This window comes from Microcebus murinus, chromosome 4 (assembly GCF_040939455.1).
Source record: "Microcebus murinus isolate Inina chromosome 4, M.murinus_Inina_mat1.0, whole genome shotgun sequence".
NCBI lineage: Eukaryota > Metazoa > Chordata > Mammalia > Primates > Cheirogaleidae > Microcebus > Microcebus murinus.
The window spans coordinates 14,160,505-14,180,320 of NC_134107.1; the positions used below are offsets into that span (position 1 = coordinate 14,160,505).

General features: G+C 60.2%; 1 protein-coding gene across 2 annotated transcripts in view; it reads right to left on the reverse strand.

Annotated features, from left to right (window-relative positions):
* DAGLA (diacylglycerol lipase alpha) overlaps positions 1-19,816 on the reverse strand; it is a 64,203-nt gene that overhangs the window by 11,752 nt on the left and 32,635 nt on the right. The window contains exons 1-9 of one of the 2 annotated variants that reach the window (XM_012778276.3): positions 15,577-15,827; positions 14,305-14,443; positions 13,619-13,830; positions 12,124-12,225; positions 11,532-11,670; positions 8,158-8,245; positions 5,922-6,056; positions 5,241-5,318; positions 3,267-3,391 (exon numbers count right to left, since the gene is read on the reverse strand). In XM_012778276.3, the coding sequence (XP_012633730.2) occupies positions 3,267-3,391; positions 5,241-5,318; positions 5,922-6,056; positions 8,158-8,245; positions 11,532-11,670; positions 12,124-12,225; positions 13,619-13,830; positions 14,305-14,399 (974 nt within the window). In that variant the 5' untranslated portion in view covers positions 14,400-14,443; positions 15,577-15,827. Of the gene's footprint in view, positions 1-3,266; positions 3,392-5,240; positions 5,319-5,921; positions 6,057-8,157; positions 8,246-11,531; positions 11,671-12,123; positions 12,226-13,618; positions 13,831-14,304; positions 14,444-15,576; positions 15,828-19,816 lie in introns of those variants that run through there. The other variant, XM_012778275.3, reaches the window with a different exon arrangement.

The window sequence follows — 19,816 nt, forward strand, 5'->3', positions numbered from 1 at the left end:
GCCAGGGGCCAGCCCTGGGCCTCTGCATCCCTCCAGCTGTGCTCACACCTCTGTGTCCTCATCCCGCCTTGGGCTCAGGTGCAACCTGTGGTCCTGCGCTCGGGACTCCAGACCTGCTCCGACCTCTGGGTGCTCCACCCAACCACCTATGCGACATCCTCCCTCGGACATCTGGAAACTTCCAGGTCCCAAACCCTGCCCCTGGCTGCCTGGGCCCACCAGGTGCTCGGCCCCTCCCGCTGCAGTCGTGCCACTCGGTCAGCACAGCCACTCGGCTTTACCTTCAGACTCAGGGCCGGACCCTGACTGCTCCCTCACCTACACGCCCTCCCCTATCTGCCCAGGAGTAGTGCAGTGGCCGTGACCAGCGTCCCTGTCCACACTTGCCCCCTACGTTCTCAACGCAGCAGCAGAGTGACTCTGTTAAGACAATTCAGGCCGTGCGGCAACGCCCTGCCCACCCCACCTGGCCTGGTCTCTCCACCTCCTTGCCCTGTTCAGACGCCTGGACACAGCCCGCCGGCCACAGGCCTGCCTCAGCGTGTTTGTATCTGCAGCTCCTTGTGCCCAAGAGCTCTTCTGCCCTCACTTCCTCAGGCCTCTGTTCAAATGTCATGGTCCCGGGATGGCTACCCTGGCCACCCCGTCTAGCATAGCCCGCCCTCCCCTGCCCCTGGAGCTCCCCATCCCCACCAGGCACCCAGCTTTACACCTGCCCAAAGCACCCGTCTGCTGCGACATACTACGTATCTCCTCGTCTGTCCCGTCTGCCCCCCTGCTGGCCAGGGAGCTCCACAGGGCAGGCCCAGCACCGGAAGTAGCGCCAGGCACACTGCAGGCCCCCTGAAAGGGGTCGAGGGAGCGTCCCCGCTGGGCACCCACCTAGGCGCGGCTGCTCCCCAGGCCACCAGAGGGAGCCAGCACCCAACAGATCGGGCTCCAGCTGCCTGGAGCATGTGACTGGCCTGCCAGCTGTCATGGGGTGACAGCTGAGATTTTATTAAGAATCCTGAATTTTGGTGATGTTAGGAGTTTTGTCTCTACTCGGAGAAGCAGCACCTGTGGGCTTCTTACACACTTTCCAACAAGCAGAGGCCTCGCTAAGGAAGTCACCGGGCCTGGGGGTGGGAGATGGCCCAGTGCATGCTGGGAGAGCAGGGCCCACATGCCGCCAGCCCAGGCAGCAGCAGCAGGCCTGGGTCTGGGGGTCCCGGGGCCTGGGGGTTGTGCAGCGGCCCTCTCTCCAAGCTCAACTGAGCATGCTGCTGTAACAGCGTCACCTCAGAGACTGGAGGCAGGTTTGAACCCTTGCCCTGGAGTGTCACCTCCTGACCATGAGGGTTCTAAGCCTCAGTTTCCTCCTCTGTAAGAATGAGTGCTGACAGCTACTTCATGAGGCTGGTATGAGGTCAAAGGCCCAAGATGCAGAAAGGGCCTGGTACACAGCTGGTGCTTAGTAAGTGGTGGCTCCGCTCTCTCCAGAGAGAGGGCTGCCTCCGAGCCGGTGACCCGAGGCCCACAGCCTGGACAGGAGAAGCCCCTCAGCATCCTCCGGGGCAGCACGCCCTCCTTGAGGAGGCTGTGGGGCCTGAGCACCAGCCGGTCTCTGGCAGGGCGTCTCCTGCCCAGGGAGGGAGGCCCACCACACGCCCAGGGCAGGGCGCAGCTGAGCGGCTCTCCCGAGGGCTTGCCGTGCTCTGGGTGGAAGAACCCCTGCCAGGTGGGGGCCTGGCCCCAAGGCAGGTGGGCAGCCCTTCCTCTGACTGGCCCTGAGAGCCTGGCTGCTGTGGACAGCTGGGGTGCTGAGGCGGGCACTGGCCTCCAGCCTGTGTCCTGCTGTCCTGGTCTGCAGGCCTGCCTCCTCCCTGCCCACAGGCACCGGGGCCTTCCAGGCAGGGGCCTGCTTGGCCCTCCTGGGCTCTGAGGACGCCCTGCTCTCTCTCTCTTTCTCTCTCACACTCATTCTCTTGCTCTCTCTCTCTCTCTCTCTGTCGCACTGAAAAGTTCTGACACCAATGCCAACGTCCCTCCTGTCTGCAGGGCACAGAGCCCAACCTGCCACTGACTCTCTAGACTCTGAAACACCCTAGGGGCAGGTAGGACAGACACCACTAGTTACAAATGAGGAAACTGAGGCTCCAAGTGATGCCCCACACTGCCAGTGAGTAATGGAGCAGGGCCCGCCAGAGCCCCAGTCTCAGGACTCCTGGCCTGGTGCTCATTTTGAGAAGTTCTCAGCCACACCTGGGACTCCCAGGGATCCGGGGAAGAATGCCAGGCACGTACAGCTGGCAAAGGTGGGAAGGGGGCATGAGGTGCCCTGGTCCTCTCGGATCAGCCGCTGGGGGTGGTGAGCGCAAGGCCCCGAGAACCGCCAGCTTTCTGGAGAGGAGGCACAGCAGGGCAGGCGTGGCTGCTCCGGGCCCCGAGGACAGGGGTGTCGAGGACAGAGGCTGCCCGCCCAGCATGCCAGCCTTTCCAGAACAGGAGCCTAGGGAGCTGTCCTCCTTCTGCCTGGCATGGGCTGAGGGCGGAGACACCAAGGACGGGGAGGCGCTCTCCCTGGAGCAGGTGCCCTTCCCTGGCCCACTTAGAACAGAGTCTGCCCCAGCCCCAGGCGGTGGGCTGCGGTGGAGCCAGGCTGCAGGCCAGGTCTGGGGCTGGGGCCCTTCCTCGCTCCTGGTGAAGAAGGTTGGAGCCTTTAAAGGGTCTTCTTGGTGCCTTTCCAGAGACCTCTATGGATCGGGCGTCCCTACCAGGAAACTGCTTTCTTCCAGAAAGGCAGAGCCCAGGAGGGGAGCTGAGAGAAGGAAGAATGTGGACAGAAGGGGATGCTTGAGGGGGCAGAGAGAAATCCAGATGGGGAGGGAACCAGCAGCGTGGACATTACGCAACGTCTCTTTTAGTCCTCTCCAGAAAAATTCTATGAGGTCTCAACATTTCCATTTTACAGATAAAGAAACCGAGGCTCAGAGAGGTAGACCAGCTTGCCCAGGGCTACACGTGACAAGTGTGATTCACACCCAGAACTGTGTGATTCCAAAGCCTACAAGGCCACTGCCCAGGGATACGGCAGAACTAGAAAGGCCCAGAGAAGGTGAGGAGGACAGCACTCAGGCCAAAGGCGGGAAGGAGCAGAGCGGTAGGCACAGTCCTGTTAAGGGGGACCCCCCTGGGGCATCCAGCTTCGTTGTCTCAGCCCCTCCCTGCACACAGGCTGGGAAGGGGGGCGTTCGCTATCGTGCTGGGGACGAGAGGGTACTCACGAGCAGGACCGAGCCAGCTGGCAGAGGCCGCAGGCGGGCTTCCGCATCAGGTACATGGGCCACCCGTAGGCGGCCAGGGCAAACAGCATGTAGTAGCAGACCTCCTTGTAGCGGAGCATCTCGTGCTGGAAGAGAGGAGGAGGAGGGTGGTCACCTCCTGCCCTCCCTGCCTGCAGCCCCCCGACCCTGCAGAGCCACCCCCCGGAGGGAGGGGCCGCTGGTGTCCTCCTGAGAGGTGGGCCGGGCCTTGGCGGAGGGACTGCTCCTCCAGACGATAATTGCATTTCCCTAATTATCTCCGTGCAACCAGGGCACGGAGCCTCCTGAGACCTGTCCTGTTGCTCCAATCTCAGAATTAATGATTTGGGGACAGAAAATCACTCGGAGCACTGGATCGATTTCCTCGCCTGTTTTCCAGAGGAGGGAAGAGAGCGAGGGGGCGTGAGTAGCAATCACCCCACCTCAGCAGGCGGGCCTGAGAAGGGACTTTGCTGCTGGGAAAATTTAACCCTGAGAGGGCCCGGGCCCTCCAGCTGGGGTGTCCAGGCCGTGGGCAGCAGGGTGGGCTGTGCTGGGCAGGAGACCAAGTCTCTCTGGTCCGCAGTTCTCTGTCTGCAGTGCAGGGAGACTCCAGCTTGACTCATGGGGCCACAGCCGCCCAGGGCTCTGGGGAGGGGCTGCGTCTGGGGGAGATTGCATCTCCCTGGAGGAAGGTGCCAGTTTGCAGCTCAGTGTGTCTCTGCTGTGGACACCACGCTGGTTATCAGCTGCTGGGCTGTGGGGAGGCGGGGGCAGAGGTGTCCCAGCCAAGCTTCCCATCTCTCCTGAGTGCCCCAGGCACCAGGAAGACTCAGCACTTAGAGGGAATTAGTCACCTTGTAAAAGTTAAGGAGGGTGATTAGTCACCTTGTGAACTGAAATAGGTAGTGCCTTAATCAGGGCCCAGAGGGGTGGAAGCGTCCCTGGGCCGGCTCTGTCTGCTCTTCAGGAATGAGAGCGGAGGGGTAATTGAGGGGTAATTATCCTCTCAGCAGGGAGCTCTCTGGAGGCCGGGAGGGCGGGGCAGGTGCTGGCAGCCTCTGCCAGGTGGCAGGTGTGGACCCCAGCACTCCAAGGCACACAGCTGCCTGCGCCGGCCCCTGCCCCCACCACGAGGGGTGGCAGTACAGCCAGGCAGACCCCCGTAAGTAAACGTAAAACGGAGACGAGCTGGTCTGCGGCACCAGCTGTGAACCTGGCTGTTTTTAGCGAGCATACAAAGGCCTGCTCCGGGGAGTGGGCAGACGCGCAGAGAGTGAGGCTTTTCCAAAGGACTGGGATTTCTAAGGGACCGAATCCCTCTAGCAGCATCCTGACCAACACCGTGCTGGGACCTGGGCCAGCGAGGGTCATCTCCTCCCAGCACAGCTCTGCACGCAGGGTGCGCCTGGTGTCACTTCACAGATGCAGGGATAGGCTCAGAAGGGATGGGGACTTGCTCAAGGCCACGGAGGCAGGCGGTGGAGCAGACACACACCCAAATCGGTTTGCTTCCAAGGCAGGGCCAGCCCCTCCCTGCTGCCAACTGTGGTTTCCATGGGACCAGCCCCACCTTTCCCTGTAGCATGCGAAGGGCGCTGGAGGAAAGGCTGTCCTACTAAGGAAGGCTGGGCAGCGCGGTGCCGTCCCACGGCCTCTGTCACCGCGGCAGCCACAGCAATAGCAGCTCACCCTCTGAAGCGCTTTGTACCCTCAGAAGGCCAGGACCGAACGTTTCTGAGCTTGGTTAAGGGATCCAGGGCATTGTTTGTGGAACCAGCGTGACGCAGGGGTCCTGTGGGGGCATGATCTGAGCAGGCCGGCTCCCCGCAGAGCCAACAGGGAGATGGCCAGGTGCCCTGCAGCCAGCACCGGGAGGGCAGCTGGGGCATCTACTTAGGTCATTCTGGCTGAGAGATGGACAGGGCGTGGGGTGGGAGGTGATTTCTGACTCACCGAGTTCTTGAGGTCGAGGTACTTGGTGTTTCTGGTCACTGGCATCCCAGACAGGAAGGCCAAGATGTCATTGTTTGCCTGTAAAGCAGACGCATGAAGAGGGGCCCCTGTTGCCCCACACCCAGCTGCGTGGCTGAGAAACGGGGTCCAGGCCCCGGGTCTGTCTGCTTCCCAAAGGCCTGAGAAGCCCTTAGGAGCACATGGCTTCTCACTCTTCCAAAATGCAGTCCGTTTTCCAAAATTGGACATTTCCCCATATTTCCAGTTGCTCCTCTTCTACCCAAAGCATCACACCCCTGGGGCTGCTCCGAGCCCTCACCGTGGGGAGGGCACTTGGTCTGAGATGCTGAGAGACGCTAACTGACAGGGATGTGCTGGCAGGGACGTGGGGGTGGGATGGAGTGGCAAACGCAGAGGCCTGAAGCTCAAAGCTGGCATCATCCACTAGGCCCCTGCGATTAGAAGTTCTTGGGGGCCGGCCCCAGAAGCAGCCACACGTGGCCCGGAGGGGGAGGCCACTCAAGCAGTAGTCATGGCAAGGCTGGCTGAAGGACAAGTGGGGGAGTGAGTGGCAGGTGACCTCCAGGACCCAAGCGGGTACATGAGCACTGGGAGCCCACAGGATGGGGCCTGGCAGGGTGGTGCAGGGAGGCTGCCTGGAGGAGGAGCCACGCCACTCACCTCGTCCAGCACAGCGTTGCGCTTGGCCCGCTGCCGCTGCCGGAGCAGCACCAGGCCTGCAATGATGTCGGACGGCACGATGTCGAGGTCCCGAAAAAACTCAGCAAAGAGGTAGGCGATTTCCGAGTAGGCATCCTATAGGTCCAGGAAGGCAGAGGGCGGTGGCAGGGCAGCAGGAGAGAGGACGAGAGACCGAGAGTAAATCCCCGGGGCTGGGCAGCCGGGAAGGCAGGTGTCTGCTCTGGGCTCCCTGGGCAGGTTCGCCCTGGACCTCTGCAGCACCAGCTGGCTCTCACCCCAAGTGGCCCCATGCAGCTGCGGCCCTGAGGGCCCTGTCTGGGTGCTAGGCCCCCACAGACCTGGCAGTCACTCTCAGGGACAACACTGACTCTTCTTCTACTGCCTGGCTCTCTTCTCTCCTGGGAGTCCGTACAACTGTCCCTGTCTACCGAGCCATTCCTCTTTTTCTTTCCCTTTCCCTAGATACTGGGAGCCATGGCCTGGATGGCCCTGGCTTCTTTCTCTTGAGCACACAAACCAAACTAAGCTCCTGGCTGTTTCCATCCCCCCAGCTGTGACCTTGGAAGGAGTCCCCCAGGGACTGTGGGCTCCCCCCAGGTCTCAGGTCTCCTCCCCCAGCTGCCTGTGGGCTACCAGCTCAGTGACCCCCACATTGTGCCCGAGAAGGGGCGTTACTGCCAGACCAGGGGCCCATCTGGCTGCTTTCTAGGCCCCTGGCTTGAGGACAACTGTGTCTGGGCCCTGGGTAGGAGGCGAGGTAGATGGGGCAAGCCCTGTAGGCCCACGTGCTCTGCGTCTTCCCCGCCTGGGGCCATGCTGGAGTCTGCAGCGTCCTCCCTAACCTGTCAGGAGAGACTGAGGTGGGAGCAAACCCAGGGCAACTAATTCTGTCTCACCGGGTCTCACCCTTGAGTGTCTGGCACTTGCACAAGAATAAATCAAGGGCTGCAAACTCAAATGCCTAATGGGGCCGGAGCCAGCTACTACTCAGCCCCAGCTGACCGGCCCTGGGAGAGGGCCTGCACTGCCAGATTCAGAAACACAGGCGTTTGTGTAAACACCCTGATTTTTAAATGTTGGCATCCGATTCACATTTTTAAGCAACACAGCACAGGCTGATCAAAACGTGCTTTGGACTGGACCCGGCCCCCCGCCGCCAGTGCCTAATTGGACCCTTGCTCCGGGGCTCCCCAGGGATGTGCTCCCTTTCTCCTTTTTCATGGACCAGGGTCTGAGGATAGCCCGACCCGTGTGCCGGGAGGGTGGGTGTGCCCTGACTCGAGGCCGACCTAGCCGCATCTGCGGGGGGCTGCTCTGCGCTCTGAGTGGCCGGCCTGCAGCCCAGGCCCTGGGCTGTGATCCCTCACACCTCCCCGGAGAGAGACCCGTGGGGGTGCTCCCCGCCCGCCAGGGGACCTCCGGGGCTTTCTTACACTTGATTACTCACTCTACGGCTCACCAGGGGCGGCTGGTGGGGAGGAGCCACTCGAGGCGTCCCGGTGGCTTCCGTGGAGGGCACTTTGCTGTCTGCCTCAGGGAGCTGTGGTCTCCTGACCTCACTGGCTCTGCCACTAACTAGCTGTGGGACGCTGAGCAAGTCAGTCCACCTCTCTGGGCCTCAGCTGCCTGATCTGCAAAACGAGGGTGGGACTAGATGATCTCTAAGGTCCCTGCCTCACTGCGGGGCGCCCCTTGAGGATCCCAGGGCCCTGCCCCCCAGGGGCCGCCCCCAGCTGACCCTGCCTTCCTCCTGCGGCGCATGGGCACCACCAGGTCTGGCCCCTCTGTTCGCTCCTCAGAGCTCCCGGGCGGAGGCCGACCGCGCCGCCTAGGACCATGCGGAGCACTTGACGGCCTCACCAGACCGGCCAGCTGACTCGCTGCTGGCGACGGCTACTTTCCTCTGCCTGAGTTGCCCTGACTTTTGGGTATTCCTCCTCCTAAGGTAGGCTGTAAGTTCCAAGGGGGTCAATGCAAAGTCTTCACGTCTCTCTGCTCCCTTGGCAAAGCAAGTGGACAAAGCTGCATCTTGCATGCTGGAGGGAGCTGGTCAGTGACAGTCCCTCACGTGAGCAGACTGTCACCGTGTGCACACTGGGAGCCCAGCTCCCTTCCACCAGCCCTGCCCCACCCGGCTTTGCCAAATGAGCGAAAGGCCCCTGAGTCGCCTGGCCACGTGATGTGAGCCCGAGGGAAGCGACTTTCCAGTACTTACTGACTGGGAGTCCTTTGTGCGCGTGCAGCAGAGGAACACTTTGAGCCGGCGCGACCAGCTGGTGGCCTGACCCTCCTCTAAGCGGTGCCTGCAAAGGCAGAGAGCCGTTACATGTGAGGCCAGGGGGCTGCCCCAGAAGAGCTGGGCCCAGATGTTATGGAAACAGGGTGGCCTGTTCCCAGAACCCTACAAAGGGCTCCCCAGCAGGGGGTCTAGGGGAGAACAGGGCCCAGGCCCCACCGAAGCTGGGTGGCCAGCGACCTGGCTATCGGCCAGTAGGGGCACTCCCTGGCAGACTCTGCCAGCCTAAGACGGTGTGTGCTGTTGGCCAAGGGTGGGGTGGGATGCTCCGTGGCTTTCACAATACTGAGCATGTGCATGCCCTGGGGGCTTCAGGGCCAGGAGCCCAAAGTGGGGGCTTCCCTGCAGCCCAAGTATCCAGAGGCTCAAACCAAGTGCCCTGGAGATGTCAGCAGGGTGCTGGCCCTCTCTGCCATCTTGTTCCAAGGCCTGGAACAGACCTGTCAGGCAGACCTGCTTCTCCTCAGAGAGGATTCCAGATACTCACAAACTCTGTACTTACAGGAAATTCACGGGCTAAATGAGCCTCTGCACTTCCCAATTCCTTGGATCTGCGAGCTAAGCAGGGGGAGGGCTCCTACTCTTCACTCCTCAAGGGCATGGCTGCCCCGTCCATTCTCCCCCACCCACCCGTGGGCCTGGCTGCTCGGATGGGGAATCAGGGCATCCAGGGATCTGCACCCAAAGGCAGAGCAATGGGCCAATTATCCACGAGAGGCTCCTCCAGCGCTGGGTGTCCAGGAGCCAGGGTGTTTGAGCATAAAGAGAACAGATCCAATGATAAAAACGCAGACTTCCACGCCCAGCAAGAGGAGCTGGCTTGCATTTGTGCCATGTGCTGGCCCCTTAAAAGCCTGGTGCTGGGTGGTCAGGAGGGGAAGGCAACGGTGGTGTTCAAGGCACTTAATATTCTTCAGGAGTGACAGGCTGGGCTCTTCTTGAGCCTCTTGGCTCCGCTCTGTGGCCAAGGAACACTTCCTGCTCCCAAACTACACTAGGCAGCTGGCCACAGGGAGGAGGAGAGCCGCAGGGTCTTCCAGGGCTGTAGGAGGGGCTTAGGAAACAGTAAAAGGCACTGCTGCTTTGGGGATCTGCCAGCTCTTAGGGACTTGGGCAGCCTGCATCCTAAACCAAGGTCCCAAGTTCCAGGGGCTTTATGTAGGGACAGGATACTGGCCAAGCTGGGATCCCAGAGCATTACATTCTTTAAAGCTGTCTAACCTAATGGGGGTCAAAGAGAATTTCCCGCTGGGCCCCTGGCCTGATGAAAGTGCTGACACTATACTGTACTGCAGTACCACTTATAAACACCAGGGGGCAGGTGATTTCAGGAATGTCAGTGAGAAAGTGACAGGTTTGGTCTAGTGCATCAATAAGGCTACCAAGACCAAGACAGGGAGCCACATACCATGTCTGAACGGAAAGGTCCTGGGCCCTGCAGCCCTCTGCCTCACAGCTCACTAAACTGAAAGGAAGGCAGACATTCCTGCTGCAAAAATCCAAGGTCAAGGCTTCCAGGGAGCAGTGCTGGGAATAACTACCCTCAGATTTCACTGGAAGGAGAAAGGGCCAAGGGCTTACACAGCAACCTACCTTTCAAAAATCAGAAAACCTAACAGTGTGGGACAGCAGGGTCCCCACGTTGGGAAGTTGCTGGCTCAAAAATGTCCTTTGAAAAACTATTTGTAAGCTCCAGAGCAGAGGGAGAGCAAGTGAAGAACATTCTGAGAGGTGGTCAGACCTAACCGAACCTCATAGTGCCTAGGCTGCCCCCACATGCCCACACAAGAGCTGGAGAAACCGCAGCAGGTCGAGAGCCTGTGAACTCCAAGGCCCCTTATTCAGTTTCATGGGGCCTGAAAGCTGCAGCAAAGCTTTCTAATTAAAATGACAGCAACCGCCGGCCCCCACTGCACGGGCATCGGCCGCCCTGGCCCCAAAGACAATCCCCACAGTCAGGAAGGGAAGATTTTTCTCCAGGACCCAAGGAGCCCAGAAATCAGGTCAGGTGGGGACATGTGCTCAGAGTGAACGAATGGGATGGGTGGTGGTGGCCAGCTGTGCTGGGAGGGAAAATGGCCTCCAGAGCCTTGGCTCCCAGACCTGACATTTTGGGCTGGTAGGTGGCCAGACCAGGCATGGGTGTGGCTCTGGCTGCAGGGCCGAGCTGACGTGGAAGGTCCGAGGGGAGCTGAGCGTAGAGGTACGGGAGGGTGGGATGGGGAGAATTCCTGCTGGACGGGGCGCCTGGGCAGCCTGCTCCCCGGGTGATGGCTGCTGAGCCAGCTGCTCTGGGCTGCAGAAGGAGTGCCAGTTCCGCACCCCACCAACGTGACCCAGGGCGAGTGACCTGCCTTCTCTGGGACTTGGATTCCTCATCTGCAGAATGGGTCTCACAACTGCATCGGCAAAGAAATTGGCAAAAGAATTAAATGGACTAATTGTGTAAAGGGCTCAGCACTGGGCCTAACTCAGCTGCTCAATTAACGGGAGTTACTGGGACCTACCCTGGAAGCCCCCGCCTTTTTTTTTCAACAAACAGGAATTATTGTAACCCTGCCTGGGTGCCCACCTCATTTTCTCTGCCATGGCACTTTACTCCTTATTTAAAACACCATGCATGGGTTCAGATGCTATCTGAAGGGAAAAAATAAAAAAATAAAACACCACGCAAAACTCACCCCCTCCAGGAAGGCTTCCTTGATTAACCTCTTCCAACCCCTGAATCCTAAAGGCAGCCTAACCTAAGTGGTTAGGTAAGAGCTCTAAAGCCAGACTGCCTGGACTAGTTCCCAGGCTCTCCATTTACTAGCTGTGTAACCTCAGGCAAGTCACATAACCTCTCTGTACCTTGGTTTCTCCATCTGTATTCTAGGGCAGATGACAGCTAACTCATGGAGTTGTTGTGACGTACTATGTGCAATGCTTGGCTCGGTTTATAAGTGTCTGCTACTATTATTATCTTTGTTATTATTAGTGCTGCTGATATGATGACAACAGCTACCATCTACTGAGCACTTACCACACGTGAGCATCGTGTTAGCCACTTTGCACATTTTATCTCCTCTAAACCTCACAACAACGTCATGAGGCGGGAGCTGCTACTGTGCCCACATTACAGACACGGACACTGAGGCGGGGAGAGGTTAAGCCTTTGACTGGTGCCCATGGCTCACACAAGGCTGACGTGTAGTTCGCGAGGCCGGGGGCGGCCTCCTGGAGAGCAGAGAGCCCCCCTTTGCCCAGGGCAGCAGAGCCCCCCAGGGGAAGGCCCGCCCTCCCAGCTGACTGACCGCAGGTTGTAGGTCCGCAGGTTGCGCTGCCTCCTCTTGGTGGCTCTCAGCTTGACGAAGGTGCGGCCCGTGGGGTCGAAGACGCAGAGGACAGTGATGCAGACGCTGAGGATGACTACCCAGTTGCAGACAACCATCCCTGCGGGGGCGGCAGTGGGCAGCAAGGGGTGGAGATGTTGGGGACACCTCCCAGGCTCCCCAGCTCTCTGAAGAAAGAGAGCCACTCTACTCCTAGCTACGTCTGGGGCTCAGAGGGCCCTGGTCCCAGACTCTGGCCAGGTATGTCACCAACCACTTGTTGAGTCGTGGCCCCAAGTCCCACCCTTGAGACGCAGCAGACGGCTCTAGGGGCTCCCAAGGAGGGGTCGGGGGCCTCAACTGTTGCCCCAGGCAGCTCTGGGCCTGCTGCTGCCCCCCAGACCAGGGTCCCCGAGGGTGGGTGGCAGTCCACAAGGATAAAAGAGCAGCCTCGCCCAGCCACCCTGCTGGGCACCCACACAGAAGCCGATGCCCTCTGGTGGGGCCTAAGCTTCTTCCCCCAGAAATTGATCCTGTCCCCTCCACCGCTCCAGCAGGCCTCGCCCAGACGTACCGAGGGTGACGTTCTTGGCAGTGAGGTCATTGCAGGAGGTGTAGTACTGGGTGAGCCAGACGATGCCCACGATGGCGTAGATGAACTCGATCACCAGGATGGCTGTGGGGAGAGCGGGCCTGGCTGAAGGATGGCCGCCGTCTGCCCGCCAGGGAAGGGCCGGGAACCTCAGCCTGGCTCTCCCACTACAGGGCCTCTGCATCAGACCCCACCACTCCCCGCCTCACGGGCCCCAAGGCTGTCCCATCGCCATTCTGCCTTGCGGGCCCTGCCTGGCCCCTTGCAATGTGGCCACCACCCGCCCTAGCTCATGTGGCCTCAGGTCCCAGGTGCCCCCTGAGAAGGTAGCTGGAAAGGCAGGTGGTGAAGACAAATTTCCTTGCTCTTTAAGGATTTCAGAATCACATGCGTAAACTCTGGAATCAGACGTATCTTAGGCAAGTTACCTAATCACTGAGCCTGTCTTTTCCCACCTGTAAAATGGGAGTGACAACGTCTATGTCATAGTACTAGGTAAGAATTAGGTGAGAAAGTGTCATTTCATGGAAACTGCTATTTCCCAGCAAGAGGCCGCTGGAACTTGAGGGAGGAGGAGGGAAGAGCCCCTGCGGCCAGGCTGCTCAAGGTCTGCACCCAGCCCGTAAGTGCCCAGGCCGAGACTGGGAGGGCTTGAGATGCGGGGTGAGGAGGAGATTTGGCAGCCTCCCGGGGGGAAGCATGGGAAGCCCTGGCTCCACAGGCAGCCCAGTGTGGCAGCTAAGACCAGACTTTGGAGCCAGACAGCTTGGGTTCGAATCCCAGCTCTGACACTTGCACATTTCCTAGTTATGTGACTTTGAAGAAGGTAATTAACCTCCCTGGGCCCCAGTTTCCTCCTCCATAAAATGAGGCTAATAATACCTCCTCCCTGTGAGCTAACGCATGGCACACAGAAGCACAAGAGAAGTGTTCACAAGGAATGACCAGGAGAAGCAGCTAGAAGTTCCCAGGAAGACGACGAAGGCTGGCCCTCTGGGGAGCCGGTCCAGGCCCCTGAGGGGCCCCCCAGGAAGGGGTGGACCTGTTTTGAGAAGGATCATGGAGCGGTGTGCTTTGCAGGGATGCGTGTGGTTTAGAATGGGGGCGGGCAAATGCTTTCCATAAAGGGCCAGAGAGCAAATATCTTGGACTTTGAAGGCCCTACAGTCTCTGCAGTACCGACTCAACTCTGCTGGTGCAGGGCCAAAGCAGCCAGACTGGCTGGTGTGTTCCAATAAAACTTTATGTACAAACACAGCCAATGGGTGGGATTTGGCCCTCAGGCTGTAGTTTGCTGGCCAGGACTAGAATGTAAGCCCCAGAAAGTCTTAGTTCATTGCTGTACCCTGGTGCTAGCACAGAGCCTGGCCCATGGTGTGTGCCCAGCACATACTGGCTGGATGAACGAGCGAGCACAGGAGAAGACGCACGAGGCTGGGGGTGTCTGGAGCAGCACCCCCAGGCGGGCAGCCCTTACCCAGGCGCACGTAGAGCACGTACTGCATGGAATCTCGGGGCTCCGTGTACAGGATGCCCCCGCGCATGCTCAGCCAGATGATGGCCATCTCGGCGATCATGCAGCTCAGGAGGATGCCCAGGTAGCCGCGGCCGTGGTCCACCAGGTTCAGGGAGCAGGCCTCGTGTGGGTTGTAGACCAGGCCGAAGAGCACCACGGACAGGATCACGAACCTGTCACAGGAACACCTGTGTGAGCGAGGCTGGGCAGCCCCTGTACCTCCAACGGCCCCTAGCAGGCAGGCCCTGTCCCAGCATGGACTTGGCAGAAGGAGGGGTGACAGCAGGTGCCTCCCCACAAGGCCACTGTCCACCTGGCACCAAATGCCTCTGAGGGCATGGGCGGCCAGTGAGAAAGATTTGGGGACAAGGGGTAAGAACAGAGGGTCCAGCGGATAGCCACTGGGAAACAACAGCAGCAGCTCCCCCCAGAGCTGGGGTCAGGTCCACCAGTGGTCAGGAGAGGTGTGGGGGCTCCAGGTGGGCATTGCCTTAAGGGGTTGATGTTTCAGGCACCTTGTCCCAGAAGCTTGGGGCACGACAGGGACAGGACTCAGGTCCGGGCAGGGAAGAACAGATGGCCCAAAAGCTTCCTTCCAGGCCTTTCTCCCCGCACTCAGGCCTGTGGCTTCCACCCTGGAGACTCACCAGGTGGTGTGCAGGAGGAAGAGGAAGATGGCTGGCAGGACGAGGTCATCACTGCCCACAGACCAGCGCCGCCGGAACACCACGATCCCGGGCATGGCTGGTGGCTCTGCAGAGGCTCAGCGGGCCTGGCGCTCACCTCCTGAAAGAAAGCAGAGGACCCTGTAGCTGCCTGGGTGGACAGCGGCACCCAGGACCAGCACCTTCCTGGGCCACTGGGCCAGTTCCTGGTGTGGCCAGCAGCACAGGCATCTTCAGAGCTGGCCACAAGTCCCAAGTCCAACGTGAGGGCCTCCCCAGCCCCCTGGAAATGCTGACCATCCCTGGTCCCAGAGGACCTCAGCAGCAAGACACTGGCTTCAACCTTACCCCTGAGATCGCTCTTGTCCCCCAAGACTGGCACTGGCCCCTTGGGATTGGCCTGTGCCTGGGGTTGCCCCAACAGTAACTCTTTGGTTCTGTCAATGACCTAGGCTTCCCCGTTCTTTCCCCCTCAGCCCCCAACCCCCTTATTTTCTTTCTACGAGATCTGGCCCCGTGCACACAGTGCTTGGGGTTAGGGTAGGGGCTTCCCAGACTAAGAACAAGGCCAGCCTCAGCACAAAGCCCACAGGGCAGGAGGAAGGCTGCAGGCCTTGGGGAAGGTGGGGGCAAGGGCGTGTGTCTGGTTGATGGCAGGGACCAACAACACACGGAGGGTGAGGAGCAGCCAGCACACAGTAGGTGCTCAATAAGTATGTACTGTATGAGGTCTTCAGCTTCTTGATTTGCTGGCACCTGCGAGCACGCTCTATGGCTTGGCTTTGCACCCATCAGACACAGTTCCCCACCACAGCTCTGCCTCTGGGGAGGGAAGGACACGGTTGAGGTGTGGGGTGTGAGCAGCATGGCGTGGGACACCCTCTGCCACACTGCTGGAGGAACAGGGGCGAGCCCTGCAGGGTAACCCCCTCCTGGCAGCCACACCTCCCATACCACCCTGAGCCCAGCAGCCTTAACTGCCCGGTCCCCAACTCTCTGAAGTAGCTGCATTCCAATCAGCCACAAGCAAGCTCAGAGACGAGAGCCTGGGATCCGGGGCCCCCACTCCTTAGAGCCCCAGGAAGAGGGGTGACAGTGTGGGTGGGAGGCGGCCCCACAGGGAGGCTGGTCCCCAGAGATACCTGTGAGGGGCTCTGGGGTAGTCCCGCACTGGACTGGGCAGAGGGAGCCGTGCTACGGGGGCTGGCTATGCACGCTGCTGGGGGCAGCTGCCCCAGGCCAGTAGAGGCTTACATGGCACCTGGTCCGGGGCGGGCAGCAGGTCCTCCTCTCCCCAGTAACGGCTCCGGGGAAAACGTGTGTCAGAGGAGACAGGCATCATTTGGGAAGGAAGCGGCCAAGTCTTCCCCGGCCAGTGGGCACAGCCCTCAGGGTGGGCGAGAGGGCGTGGAGCTGGGAGACCGGCCGGCATGAGTGGCCAGGCCCGGCTGCCTCTCCGGGGTGCAGCCGCTTCATCCAGCCGCTGCCAGGGCTGCGCGGGAGCTGGCGGGCTGGCGGGCTGGCCTCCTGGGGTCGTGCCTACTCCTCCCCCCACCCTCAGGAAGTGACATCATCCCACTCTCTCTCCAAGGAGGAGTCGGAGCACGGATTCTGGGAAGCGGGAGAAGGGTGGAGAGCCGCCGTGGTGGGTAGCTGGGCTGGGGTCTGTGGACCGCAGGGGGCTGGGGCTGCGGCAGAGTCTGTGGCTAGCAGCTGACAGCCACGGAGGCTGCAGGTTCGGGTTGCAAGCGATGAGACGGGAGGGGCTGGGGCACCGCGGGTGGCAGCTGTGCTGGGGCAGGACACAGCTGGTGTTACTGCCCCCTCCCAGCTCCAGGTGGCTCTCAGAGGGTGGGGGGCATGGGGTCAGGCTCAGGTGGGCTGCCGGGAGCCCCCTCACAGGAATTGAATGGATGAATCAGAGTTCAGGGCCAGCACAGCCCCCGAGGGTGCTGTGGTCCCATGTCCTACTCCAACCAGTCCAGATGGGGCAGAAGGAGGGGCAGTGCCGCTCCAGAGGGGCTGGCAGGTGGGTGAGGGTCCTGCCTCTGCCAGCAGCCCAGGACACCTGTTCTGAGGTACACCCCATGGGGACCCTCCACTCCCTCCCACTGTTCACACACAGAGCCCAGAATGGCCAGCACTCCTTCAGCTCACACGTGCCGTTCCCCCAACACCGTCACCCTCGCCCTCTGAGCACCTCCTCTCTGCCCACCCCCAGCTCACAGGCTGGGCAAGGTGAGCCGCGGCTGGTACCAAGCCCTGCAGAGGTGGCCATAGGAGTCTCAAGAACTGGAGTGATGTGGCCAGTGGCAGCCTCTGTCCCAGCTTGGGGGGCAACCAGCCCTGGTCAGCGCCAATGCCCACTACTAGATCACATGGCGGGCACTGCGGGCTGGCCCCACTGGGTACCCTATGACAGCCCTGTGCCTGGGGCCCCCACCACTGCAGCATCCTAGGCACGGCGCTGCGAGCCCAGGCTCAGGGGCCAGGCTGCCTGCCTTCAAACCCAGCCTCTACCACCCGCCAGTTGTGTGACTTACTAGTTGTGCCTCAGTTTCTTCATTTGTAAAATGTCGATTATCCCCACCTCCTAAAGCTCTGGTGAGGATCGCATGAGAGGAGGTCTGCAGAGGCCCTAGCCGAGCTGGATAAGTGCCAGAGCCAGTCCTAGCCTGGCGGGTGAGGCGGAGGGAGTGCATGGGAACCCCTGCTGGACCCGCCACCCCTCCCCGCCTGGGCCAGAGGATTCTCCAGCTGGTCACCAACGGGTCATGGTCTGGGGTGGGGGTGGCAGGGCCTGTGCTGCATGAGGGGTGGTGCTGATTCATAAATCTCAATCTCAGGGCTGCTATTTTTAAGGGCCTGAAAGGCAGCCTTTCTGAAGAGACCCCAGCCCATCACAATGGGGGCCTGTTCCCCTGCTGGGGATGTGATTTCATCTGGAGGAAATGTCTTAGGAGGGGGAAGGGCAGAGGCTGCTTCCTGGTCTGGGGCTGCCACAAAGCATCTCCTCTGGCTCTCGTCCCCTGGGGCACTGAGTCGGTGCCCTCCAACCACCACGGTGGGCAGGCTCGGCCTTCCCTTCCTATCCAGGGGGACACAGGGGCACTGCTGGGGGCTCCTCCTGCCTCTGATTGGGCCCCCAGCCTGGGCAGGTGCAAATGGGGTGCCAGGGGACCCCCTCCCATGGATGGAATTTAGCAACCCTAGGGAGCTGCCTTCTTCCCCCACCCACATGGTCCAATTTCCCTGCTGGTGACTCAGGCCCCTGGGTTAAGTGTTAACCATTCCAGGAATTCCTCCTTCTAAAAATGCAAAACTCTTTTTTAAAACGCACATGCTGCTCCCTACTTTAAAACCTTCCATGGCTCCCATTGCCTACAGGATAAAGCCCAGGGCCCTCAGGTGAGCAGCTAAGGGCCTCAGCCACTGGCAGGCTGTGCAACCTTGGGCAAGTGCCTCGCCCTCTCTGAATCCATGCATTCCTTATCCCCGCCCTCAGGGATCTGGATGTGGACAGACTCCAGCAACTCCAACATGGCGCCCACCCTCAGCTAGCAGGTCCTTCTGGCCAGGGAGGTTCTCCATCCTTCTTACACTGCCCCACCCTCATCTCTTGACACACCCCCAAACTTACTGCTCCCTAAAACCACCTCATTGGAAGGGTCCTTGCTTTGGGTTACCGCAGTTCTTCTGACAAGCAAAGTCCTATTCATCTTTCTAGGCCAGCCAAAAGTCACCTCCTCTTTGAAGCCCCCATGTACTCAGCCTTCCTTCTGGGAAACAGGCCACTCTCTTATGGGATCTCCATGCCCTTTACCCCAGTGTGGCCCTGGTCACACTGCCCTACAGTTCACGTGCTGATTCCTTGCTGCCCATGCCTGCCCCAGCTCAACCCAGAGCCCCTGGGGACCAGGGCCCTGCGGTGACCATCTGTACCCGCTCTGGTGCTGCAGTGCCCGGCCCCACCCCCGACCACCCCTCCATCCACACTGGCAGGGCACAGCCTGCTCAGCGCAGTGCCCTCACCATGGGGCAGGGCCTCCCTCCCCTCTCAGCTCACACCCTCGCACCCCAGTGCCTGCCCCGACAGCTCAGGAGGACCATCGTCCCCTCCTCTGGCTTTCTGAACTGCTCTGAGGCTTCGGTTTCTTCCTCTGCAAAGTGGGAATAACAACACCCCTCCCAAGGCTGTGGCAAGAATAGACAGGGATGATGTCACTAAAGGGCTCTGCACAGGCCCTGGCACACCCAAGCATCTGTTCGTGGTGGCCACTGTATCCACAGGGCACCCTAGGGACTTTGTGGGGACCTCTTGTGATGTGATCTGTGACTGGGTGGCGGGGGTCTGCAAGGCGCTGCTGGGGGGCACAACTGGCTCCAGCTGCCAGGAAGGGGCCAGAGTGAGCACGCATAAGCCCTGACTCAGGAACGCGCCCCGCCATGGGCCTTCCGGTGCTGCTGGTTAAAGCTCCCCATGGGGGACCTCATCCCCTCATCCTAAGGTCCCCCTGGGCGTGGCTCCAGGAAGTTTCAGAGAGCAGAGCCCCTGGGCAGCAGGGCTCCCCACTGAGAGGAGCTCACAGGGGAGGGAGGAGGGCACTGGGTCAGCCTCTGGATGGCCCTGTACAGGGAGTTCTGGCCAGGACTGGTGACATATGGGCGGTCACCTTGCCTGCCTGCAGTGGGGCAGGGCTCCCGAGTGCCCATGGGGAACCAGGGTGAGGTGTCTGGGAGCCCCGTCCAGTGCCACCTCCAGCTGGTGAGACTTCCCACCTGGCCAGAGGTGGCCTTGGGCATCCGGGCGCAGGGATGGGATGGAGGTTGAGCCCAAAGGAAGGGATGACAGCCAGGCCCAGGCCATGGGATCTGTCTGACATTAGCTGAGCACTTCATGTGTCCCAAGTCCCAGGCTAACTGCCTTCCGTCCTTGCAGCAGCGATGCAGGCTCAGTGTCGCTCTCATGCCACAGAGAGAGCCAGGGGTAGTCAGGAGGATGCACCCCAAACCCAGACTGCATCTGAGTCCTGGCTCTGCCACTTACTGGCTGTGTAACCTTGGACAAGTTAATCTCTCTGTGCCTCAGTTTCCTCCCTTCTAAAATGGGATAAGAAGAGTAACTGCCTTAGAATTATCACCAGGTTTAAATGAGTCATGCATTTAAAACAGCACCTGTCACATAGTAAGTGTTCGCTGGGTGCTGCCTCTTCCGTTATTACAACTATTCAAGAAAGAGGAGTGAGACTCAGAGACTGAGACGGTGTCCCAGACACCGTCCGAGGAGCAAGAGACTGAGCAGGCAGGAGCCACAGGTCATTCATGCTGCCATCCAGAGCACACACCTCCTGCAGGTAGGTCAGGCTTAGAAGGGGTCTCAGAACAGTCCCTTTTATGGGTGAGGAAACTGAGGTTCAGAAAGGACACAGAGGCTCCCGGCTCTCCCCATAATGTCCATCCCTTCAGCGTCATTAGCAGGTGCTAGACATATAGC